This window comes from Kickxella alabastrina, assembly GCF_025024165.1.
Source record: "Kickxella alabastrina strain RSA 675 chromosome Unknown BX661scaffold_14, whole genome shotgun sequence".
In the NCBI taxonomy this organism is placed as follows: domain Eukaryota; kingdom Fungi; phylum Kickxellomycota; class Kickxellomycetes; order Kickxellales; family Kickxellaceae; genus Kickxella; species Kickxella alabastrina.
Genome location: NW_026251485.1, coordinates 165400 through 176041, shown reverse-complemented (window position 1 = coordinate 176041; position 10642 = coordinate 165400). Strand labels below are relative to the sequence as shown.

The window sequence follows — 10642 nt, the reverse complement described above, 5'->3', positions numbered from 1 at the left end:
ACTTAAGCAAGGTATGTCATTCTAAGAATGAACCATACAACTTTGAGGTGTCTGAAACCAGAAAATGCAGCCCGCAGTCCAGTGCTATCGAAATTCAATTTAACAGCACGATCTTCAAAGAAGGAAAAACATTCCTGAAGATACTCCAATTCCAGCACATCCAAGCTGGAAAATTGAATAGAATCATCTGATGCAATCGTATGGAACAAGCTGTCCCATTTGAACAACGGTAACACATTGCTCATTGACAGAGTCTTCAGTGGTTGCGAGAATACTTGGGTATTCTGCATAAGGGTTTCAGAAATATATTGCATGCCAAGGTGCTTGAGCTGACAAGTAAACTGAACAGGACATGTGGAAGTTAGATGAATGGCTTTGACCAGCGTATGCAGCCGCGGGGAGAGCTCGCACAAGAAGTGGGTCATCGGCTGCTGGTCACTATTAGAACGTGTTGTGACATCAAGATTGGTAACATGCGGCATCATCCGAGCAATGGAGAGCTCAATTGAGGGTGGTAGAATTCTGGATTCTGGGGCTGATACCGACGGGTTTTCAACATCTCTGCTATAGTCGCCAATTAATAACTTTAGGGCTTTCAGGTTGGATCACTTTTGAACCCTATTCTTCTCGAGTATTGATATAACAAGCCTGAGTGCCTGGTCGCATGGTAGGTTTAAACAGGAAACAAATATTTCCATGGTAGTTACTAGGTGACCATAGCCAGGCGATTCAATGCAGGGTGCGTTGGTGTTGCATGCGAGGCTGTGGACAGAGATGGGAGCGGCAGTGTTTATGAAGTTGCCGTTTTATCTTCCGAGATTATGTAGGCATCAGCAAAAAAATCGGCTTCAACAAATGGCTTTTTAGAAAGAAGTGCAAGAGAAAGAGGCCTCCATGTGGGGCACACAGAAACAAGTGTGTGATTTGGCTTCCAGGACTTGTAATACGAGTGCCGACTAAGGATAATGACTACAAGCTCGAAAATCTGCTGGATAATCTCAATTGGAAGTGAAGTGAAGCTAGCCACAGAAAAAGGATATAAGATATTTATAATAAAAAAGTGAAGAGAAAGACAATTTTTTTGGTGAACTGTGGCCACACATTCAGCCTATTTCTTTCAAGAATCAGATCGCATCATGGCATATACACATTTGTATTGCTGGCTGACATCAAGGAACACCATGATGTTTACAGCGCTGCCACACAGCGCTGCCCTTTTCAGTTAAGTATTTTTAAGACTTGAATATATCGATTTAGACCACATTTTATAGAGCACGACATGAACAACAACGATGTTTTCAAATCCTGTTTTTTTTTCGTAGTTTCTTTGGATGTATGCGGAGATTAAATTGGCGATTAACAAGACGATTAACTAAACTACCAGCAATCCGGTCTCCCACTTCTACTTTCACTTTCCTTGTCTTGATTTTGCTTATTTTTATTATGTTTCACTTATATATTCATTTTTGTGTATTTTAACTTTTGTATTCTTATTGTATTGTAATTCCTAAACTTAATGTACTGGAGACTCAATTGCGCCGAACATCTGGTGCTCGGGCACGAAGTGCCAAAATTACCAAAGCCACAGAGGGCGCCAGGTCTAACCCGACAACGCAGCTCAACCTACAGCGGCACATCGCCCACAATGCCAGCCACCCAAAGTGAACAAATGAAGTGGGCCATGGGACCCTCTGGCCGCTTGCTCGCGGGAATCAGCTCGCAGACAGTGTATCTCTGGCAGCTTCAGCCATTTGTGTTGCTCAGCAAGCTGGAATACGACGAGGTGGACGGCAGCATGATCGACGTGGTGTGGCATCCCAGGGAGCATCTTCTGTGGGTAGTCCTGACGTCGGGGCAGGTCTACGAAGTGTCGGTGGTGGGTGGCAGCGAGCAACAGCAGGCTCTGGAGTACCGATTTAGGACCGAGCATTACTGGGCACAGGGTGTTGGCGAGGAGGGAGGCATCAGGGGCAGGAGCATGGTGCACGAGCGGACGCTGCTGGTGGAGGAGCACGGGTCGCCGTTGTGCGCACTGGCGTTGCCATTGGACGACGGCGTGCAGGTGGCCACGCGCTCACGCATCGTAAGGATCGCCTGGGATGGCCTCATCAGGCACACAATGGTCGTGGGCGAAGTTGCAGAGGACCCCCTAGCCCAGCTCGTGTGCATGGTGGGTGTGGAGCAGCAGCAGTGTGCGTATCTGTTCAGCGACGGATCACTGTGGGTGCACAGCACGATACAGGCGCGCGCTCACAGTGGCGGCCGGACACGCGGCGACGTCTGTGGCGTACAGTGCTATGAACGGCGTTCTGGCGGTCGGCACCAGGGCCGGCGACATGTTGCTGTTTGCCGAGCAGGCCGGACTACTGCGTGAGACCAGACACCTGCGCGGCATGCAGAGCTCGGCGATTACAGCACTGGCGTGGTCGCACGACGGCCACGCTATAGCATGCGCGAACCGGTCAGGCCACGTCACGGTGCGCTCGGCGCTGGGCTACGAGCTGAGCACCAGCAGGGTGCGCTCCCCAGCGTGGTTTCTCTGCTGGGGCCGCCTGCGCGTCTTTGCCATGGGCCATACAGCCGACGCCCTGCCGCTTGCGCGCGCGTCGCTGGGGTGCGCCGGGGCGGCGGCGGCGGCAGCAGCGGTGGCCAGCGAGGCCACGCGGGTGTGCCTGGTGTCGGACGACAAGCTGCTTCTGCATGACTGTGGCTTTGGCGTGGAAGCGCCAGGCGACGTGGTGGCGCTGCAGTGGCGCGTTGTGCAGATGCCCGGCGCCTATATGGCCATGTGGGGGTGGCCGCCGGAGCATACGGCAGTTTCCGGCGACGGGCTTCACGTGGCTGTGGCCGGCCGCCGCGGGCTGGCGGTAGTCAGCATCAAGACGGGTGCGTGGCGGCTTTTGCGCACGCGGCAGCAAGAGGCATCGCTACGCGTCTCGGGGCTCTTGTGGCTCGGCAACCACGTTGTTGCCGCGTGCACCGTGGACGGCCTTCCGCAGCTGCTCTTCTTTGCACGCGGCTCGCGTGGCGCACTGGACCTGGACACTGCGCATGCTGAGGCGCTAGGCGGCGTTGCCCCGCTGTGCGTGAGCTGCCACGACGCCCTGCTGCTTGTTTTGTGCGCAGACTTGCGTGTCCGGCAGTACGACGTGTTTGCACAGGGTGACTCTCTGCGCGTGTCATTCAGCCGCAGCGTCGATGTGCGCGGTGCCAATGTCTGCTGGCGTCGTGTGCGGTCTCTGCAGTGGGTGCCCGGCGCGCGGTTTGACCGCCGCCCGATGTTCCTTGTCCATGAGGGAGCGCGCCTCTGCGTCCTCGATGGTCTCACGCAGGAGGTGCGCGTGTTGGCTGAGCGGGCTGAGCACGTCATCATTAGCGGCGTGCATTTTGGCAATATGCACTCGACCGTGTGGTGGTTTACTGGCTCGGAGCTGTGCGCGGCGCTGATCAGCCTGGAGGACTTCATGGACGGGTCGGCCACTATGGATGTGCGAATGCACGTGCGGCCCGAGTTCTACCCCGTGGCCATTGCCGCCGATCGCGGGATGGCCGTCGGCGTCGACCAGGATTGGACACTGGAGGAGGGCGTCGTCGGGCTGGCGCACTTGCCTGTCAGAGCCAAGCTTTACCTGCCCGGTGTCCTTGAGCGCATGCTCTCGTTGGGCTTTGAGCAGGACGCGCTTTGTATGCTGCGTGTTTTGAGCATTTGGATTTTTTTGGCCACGCCATGGAGATTCTGCTCCACGAATCCCTAGAGCAAAGGGAGCTGTTGCGTAGGGTTGTGTCGATGCTGGAGAATTTCCAATGCTTTTACGAGGTCGTCGTGCATTGTGCACGCAAGACGGAGGCTGCGTTCTGGCCCTGTTTGTTTGAGTGCTTGGGTGGCCAGAGGAGTTTTTTCAGCGCTGTTTGGCCGCTGGAAAGCTGGAGACTGCCACGCAGTGTTTGATTATTTTGCAGACTCTTTTGGAAGGGCGCGAGGTTATCGAGCCCAATGTGCTTTTGCTTTTGCGGAGAGTTGTGGAGGCGGAGAACCGCTCGCTGTGTGTCGAGATTTTGAGGTTTATCAAAATGACCGCAGAGTCTGACACAACTATGCGCACCATGCTTGGGCGTTTGCGCGGGCCAAACTCAATTAGTTAACTTTGTTAAATGTTTTTTTGCTTTTGTAATCGTATTCATATAGACTTGTGTATATTTAAAACTACTTAACAACGTATTAGGCTCCTTCAGTCAGCAGTGGCTGATGAGACCTTGGATCTATTAATCGGTCAAAAAAATTAGTAGGAGAAAATGAAATATTAAAAGAATAATCATTTTCTGGCCTGTTAGAATCTAGTGCAGTGAGTCTTGCTATGGAAGTTGTCATTTAGATTGTCCGGCAACAAAAAAAGCGGGCGGACAGCTCCTGCTGATTGTGTCGGCTAATGTCCCCAGACCGTCTTACGTCGGTCAGGGAACTCATCGAAAATTAAACATTGGCCATCACATATTTGAAATGCGAAGAGCTTACGTTAAAAGGCAGCGTTCAAAATTCTGTTGACAGACAAAGCACATCAGCAATTCAGTAGAATTTGTTGGCATCGAATGCATTTCTCGTTTGAACGGGTGCTCACCCAACACGGGCGCAGTTGCCAGCAATGTTAAAGACCTTGTGCACTTGGCCGCTTCGATTCATAACTTTTCAATACGGCAGACAAGTTTGTCAATACACTTTCGGCTCTGCTGCTGTGCATGCGGAAGATGTCGATTGGTCGACTGTTCGGCGGTTGAAGTGCACACGCGGAAAATGGCATGGCGCAGTTTTATGATATCTTTGAACAGCCGCCGCTGGAGAAAAAATTGATGATCTTATCGGGCTACTTGGCCGCATTGAGATTACTCATATTTTCCAAGAGCCTGTGACACTGGGCTGGACTATCCTGCGCACGGTTGCCTGCGGTTCATGCGGCAGGACGTGTTCCACCACAGCAAGCTGGCGCTGCAGTGGTGCCTGCTGGCTATGTCGTGCAGCTTGTGGTCATTGCGTTTGGTTACAGCTTGTACAACCTAGTCTTTACCGACGACACAACGTGGCTGCCCATCGAATCGGCCGACATCAACGTGTACGAGAGCGACGTGGACGGCTTTGGGGGCAGCGGCAGGGGCGGCACGCGTGGCGGCAGCAGCAGCAGGAGATTGGGTTTTTCTGAGGCAGCAGAGGGGTCGAATGCCTCGGCAATGCGCGAGCCAGAGACAGGCGCCGACCCAGGCACAAAGCAAGCAGCGAAAGCGCACGATAGTGAGACCGAGGCTGACGAGCCCTCACCCGAGTCGCCTGCATCTACGGCACACCAGCAGCAGCAGCAGCAGCAAGAGGAAGAGGAAGAGCAGCAGAATGAATCGCAGGATGATGGCGGCGATGCTGCCGCCGCTGCTGCTTCTGTTTCTGCCGGCGCCCCACCCAGCGCAGCCACAGCAGCCACGCCTGCCGCCAAGCCAGCCCCGAAGCAGAAGGGCAAACACAAGAACAGATGAGGCGATGAGCTTTTTGGGGTGAGGGTAGCATTTGTAGCATTTATATTTCTCTCAGCTTGGTGGCGTGGCTTTTCTGGCCCTTGGGCCTTATTCTATTTTATTTTGGCATTTGGTATATTGTGTGGGGGGGGGATTTTCAATATTATTGATATTTTCAATCGCATTTGGCGAATGGCAGCAGCGCTTGCAAAAACAAAAGCCAAAGAGATTCCGCTCTGAAGCGGCTGCATTGCGATCCTCTCGTGTGTGTTGTTTCTGCCGCCGCCGCTGGCTTTTATTCATGCGTCGCTCGAAGCGGCAAGCACGAGGTAATAATGCGCGCTGCGCTGGTTGGACAGAAACAACACGTCACACACGCGCATCATCCCTGTGTGAATTTATAAATGCGTCTGGCAAAATAGGGAATAGCTCTGATCCACAAACAAAGGCTTATAAAGGCGAGCACTCGCGGCTGCAGACAAAAAGACAAAATATACTTTTGATTCTGCTTTTATAGCCTGTAACTCTTCCAATTTTTTTTTACAATTTTTGCTCATTGTTTTTTCGCACACTCCATCAAGCACAACAAAACAAGTGTTCATTCAGTTTTTTTCGTACACCTTTAGATAGCCCACCACTTTTATTTCACCATGTCGTCTGGATTTAGAGAATACCTCGATGCGATTTCGGGAAGTGGAATGCTCAGAGTGATCCATATGGTGCTGAACGGCGCTGCTGCTGCCGCCGGCATATTCCTGATGGTCACTGGGGTCGCCGGGCTGACCGACATGTACAAGACATTTGGCGGCATCGCGATGCCGCTGACATGCGCCATTCTGGGCGGCCTTGTCACATTCGTCGCGTTCCTCGGCGTCATCGGCGCTATTAAGCGCAGCGAGTACATGTTTGGCACATACTCCGCGCTGCTGACTATTCTGGTTGCTGTCCAAGTGATTGCGCTGATGATCGTATGGCTGCGCCCTGGGCACATCGAGGACCGCTTTTCCAGCGTCTGGGAGGGCCTGTATGACAACGACCAGGACACCATTCGCTCGATCGAAAAGGACCTTAGGTGCTGCGGATTCAAGAGCCCCGTCGACATGGCGGTGCCCGCAAACTGCTCGGTCAAGAAGCACTATGGCTTTGCTGTCGGGTGCCTCGAGCCCCTACAGCACCAGTGGCACGCGAGGCGCAAGTCGATGCTGTGGGCTGGCGCGGCCATTGTCAGCGCACAGGTTTTGTCGCTTGTGATGGGTGCCGAGCTCGCCCGCCGTTACAAGCGCGCCCGCGAGGGCGGCTACCAGCGCGTCCCCGCGCGCAACGAGGGCTCGCCTTTACTGCGCGCCTGAGCCAAAATAAAGCCAAGCTAGGCCCAACCTTTTTCTTTGTAATTCTCAAGTGTCTAAAATAAAAATACAAATCATCATCACATTATTATCAACTCAAATCCAACTGTGCGCGCTTGGTCAGCCAGGTCGCCATGCTTTTTTCCAATTAAATAGACCGTCCCGCCAAAAGAGAGCACAGCAATAAGTCCAAAGCTTGCGGATAAACAAGGCATTTGGCTTTTGTTATATCCTAACCAAGTGTATGTGGGAAGCCCTGTGTTGTTGCCCAACTGGATTCTGAAGCTGCGTAGTGATATTACATATGCACTACTAATATGTAAGTTCAGTCAAGCCATACCCTACTAGCATAGCAAATGGGGGAAATGGGCGGAAATGGGTGGCAAATGAGCAGCAAAGATTGCCATCAAACAAAGCAAATCTTGCTGCTCCAACGGGTAAAATTTATTAGTATTTGCGTTGGAAATAGTAGTGTGCCATATTTATCAGCAGGAAATAAAGTGCTTCAATGATGCCGAATGCACATGCAAAATGCTGGCAGAGCTAATTGTTGCAGCAAACAACCAAGGCACCACAATTATGTCGGGCAAGCTGCCAATTTCAGTTGCGCCTGAAACTCAGAGATAGCACCGGCATGAGCACCTGCACCCGCAGTAAAGCTGACGCATAGTGTCTCGCAGCTGTGACAGTTGCTGCAATATTGCTTGGCGACAAACGTGGTTTTACACATTTATGATAAACTAGAAGAGGCTAGATTTAATTTTAACCATACGACAGTATGTTTTAAAAAAAGCCAAGGCCAAAGCCAAAGCCAGACATAAAAAATAAAATATAATTAAAATGGCGACCTGTAATTGACCTTGGCCATGTCGCCAGCAAAGGCGCGCGCATCATTCTAGGCACGCCCAACCTCGGCAGGATCGTAGTTGTGCATCCTGGTCCATTCTTGGTGAGGTCGGAGGATGGGGGTGGGCTCATCAAAGTAAATAAGGTCGATGCTGAGGGTGGTGGCTGCGCCATCGTGGTTGGGTCCATCCATGGTCCACAGATGGTTGTCGAGCTGCTGCCGCTGCCACCACAGACAATCCACGTTGGCGTAGTGGAGCATGAAGGCCCAGTCGTTGGGGCTGTGAGCTGCGCCCATGTTGCCACCTATGTGGATGTGAACAACAGCGTGAATTGTGTTTTCTATGTCGCTGCGGAAAGTAGCCATATTGCTGTTCTTCTGGACAATCGTGCGTATGTACTCAGGCGAGTACCATACACCCATGTTGCCGTCATTTGAAAAGTTACGCACAAGGCAGTGGCCGCTGGGTTGCTCACATCGAGACGCTGGAATAGGCGGCCTGGTTCTGCTGCGCGCTAGTGATACCGACGGCAGACATGCTAATGGCAGCTATCGTCATGACAACTGAAGATTGTTGGAATCCAGGGGTTCAGTGAATGTTCTATGAACGTGGACAGATAAATACTATGTATAAAGATGTATTAAATATAAGTACTATGTACCGGAGAGATGGAAGTACAGCTCTGTTATATGTGTCACTGTGTGACTATTGATTGAATGCTTTGTCTGGCTAAGCAGCCAAGACTGGTTAATCAGTTGATCGCGATCAACCCATATGAACATTGTAGCTTCCATATACCATACAATGTCTCGATTGTAGCACAATTATAATTGTTATTTCTGCAGTAAAACAAATAAGCAGTATATAAATAACTGGTTAGTATTATACTTTTTTAGTCGTTTATAGAATTGCTACTATGTATAAAGGATGTATACTATAGGCAATATGCACTGGGTAAATAAATGAAAAACTATGTGTCACCGTGGCTTAAAAAGGTAAAAAAAATTGTGGTGTGGCTATGCCTGTCTGCATCTGGCTCTGGCAGATCAACAGCAACAATAAGGCTGGCCTATCAGTTGAATTTGATTAACTAGTACATAGCACAAAATGTTTACAAAAAGTAGGCCTGTATTCAATGTCCTTATTTGGGATATCATTATCTGTTGGTTTCGCTAAATGGTTTTACTATAGATTGCTTTATTACTCTTGTTAAAAATACAGTCAATAGGTCCAGCAAGTAAAGGTAAGGAGACAGTCACAAGCAAACCCTGTAAAGTAGGAAAGTAAATATACTAGAAAACAGAGTATCCCGTCCTCATGACAGAAGCGCCTCAGTATATATGGAAACAAACTATGGCAAGTGTGTGGAATCTCCAGCGCCGCTCATATGTAGACAACTAGCATAACAAACACTACTGTGATGCACCTCGAAATTACATCAATATCTGCTGTTATCATTCTTTGGCAAAAACATATTCAATTATAACCACTACGTGGGTTTGCAACTGATGTGCTCAGAGAAGGGCGTCGGCTAATGTCCTTCATCTGTCTGGTGCATTTGTGCGCACCGACGGGTTTCAGCCCGGGCCACTAAACCGGGTTGCAAACGCCCCGTGGGGTGCTCAGCACTACACTATCTCGAGTTTTGGAAAAATGTATACCACCAATTTGCCCTTTACAATTTCAGCAAACTTTTCCAATGTACACTTTGGATCACAAACAATGCAGTTTAGCAATCCAGGGTTAAGCGGTGAATGGTAAACACCATCTTTGGAGGAGCAATTTATTGCTTTTTAATTGAATAGATCACCAAGCGTCCTATCAAGGGTGCATAGCTTTGTTACCTTTATAGCTTTCGCTTTGAATTTATAATAAAAAACTAATAGAAAAACTGCCGCTTGTATAGGGGAGGTTTTTTATATTTTTATATTTCCTTCACAAGCTTTGTCTCACTCATTTTTCCTGTATATATTTTATAGATAACTTCGGCCTGTTATTTTACATAGGGTTAACGTTAATGAGTGCTGGTTTGACCATCATATATAATTGAACCAAGTTCATTCTGTCATTCATTTCAAGTTTTCTAATTTGTGTATATTATGATTCACGTTTAAATGTTTTATTATTCTTTGGCTCTTTTTGCGACAAGTAATTATTCTCCAGCTTAATAGGAACCCAGCTTATATTGTATCCAGTTCCAAATGAATCGAGCTGATGACCATCAAGTATTTTTTGTTTGACATCCCCAATTGTTTTGTTAATATCCATTGCACAGACAAAAATCTCTTTTTAAATAATACATATTTAACGCCAGTGATTCTTTTCTGCCCGGGCGTTGCATATGCCAGCTCCAAAAACATACCTGCAGGGTTTGTGTTGTCGGGTTCAGGTCTGCCGAGATTAGGTCCAAGGCCCATGGTGCTTTAGGTGTTAAAATAATATAACAGAGACAATAGATAAATAAAAATGAAAGCAAAGAAAGTAATTAGCGAGGCTAGAAAATATCCCAATAAATGTATTTGTAGAACAGCTATTTTGCGTTAATGTTATATTTCAATTGATGCGGTGGTAGTAAAGCTGCTGCACACTAGGCTACAATCGCTAACGCAAAAATGGAAAATGGACGTTTCCCCTTCTATTTTTCTTTCACGCTTATTAGTTTATAATTAAAAATTGTCCTGGAAATGTGAATTGTAGAAAGGCAGCCAGCAAGCGCAGCTTTGTTCTTGCGCCCAGGTAATGCTTGAATTATTCTACATGCTGCACAATGTATACATGGGGTGGAAATGGGCAACTGAATAGAACTAGGCATACTTGATTTGTATAAAGAAGGCTAAACTTCATATTTTTGCACTCATCAACAAAAAAAGCTAATTGACAAGCCATCCATGACATTAATGCTATTTCATTCGTGTCTTATTCATCCCCTATGCCCTACTCTTACATTCAAAA

General features: G+C 48.9%; 3 protein-coding genes across 3 annotated transcripts; 2 read left to right on the top strand and 1 right to left on the bottom strand.

Moving 5' to 3' along the window:
* The first annotated feature begins 2114 nt into the window (after nt 1–2114).
* Nucleotides 2115–4208, top strand: BX661DRAFT_32373 (uncharacterized protein). The gene has a single exon (XM_051539075.1). The coding sequence runs from the start codon at nt 2298–2300 to the stop codon at nt 3753–3755; it is 1458 nt and encodes a 485-aa protein (XP_051390957.1). The 5' UTR covers nt 2115–2297; the 3' UTR covers nt 3756–4208.
* Nucleotides 4209–5993: 1785 nt separating this feature from the next.
* Nucleotides 5994–6922, top strand: BX661DRAFT_183757 (Tetraspanin family-domain-containing protein). The gene has a single exon (XM_051536301.1). The coding sequence runs from the start codon at nt 6147–6149 to the stop codon at nt 6843–6845; it is 699 nt and encodes a 232-aa protein (XP_051390956.1). The 5' UTR covers nt 5994–6146; the 3' UTR covers nt 6846–6922.
* Nucleotides 6923–7737: 815 nt separating this feature from the next.
* Nucleotides 7738–8112, bottom strand: BX661DRAFT_171580 (uncharacterized protein; the record flags this gene model as incomplete). Its single annotated transcript, XM_051533719.1, has 1 exon — nt 7738–8112. One exon carries the CDS (start codon nt 8110–8112, stop codon nt 7738–7740), a length of 375 nt encoding a protein of 124 aa, XP_051390955.1.
* Nucleotides 8113–10642: the final 2530 nt, after the last annotated feature.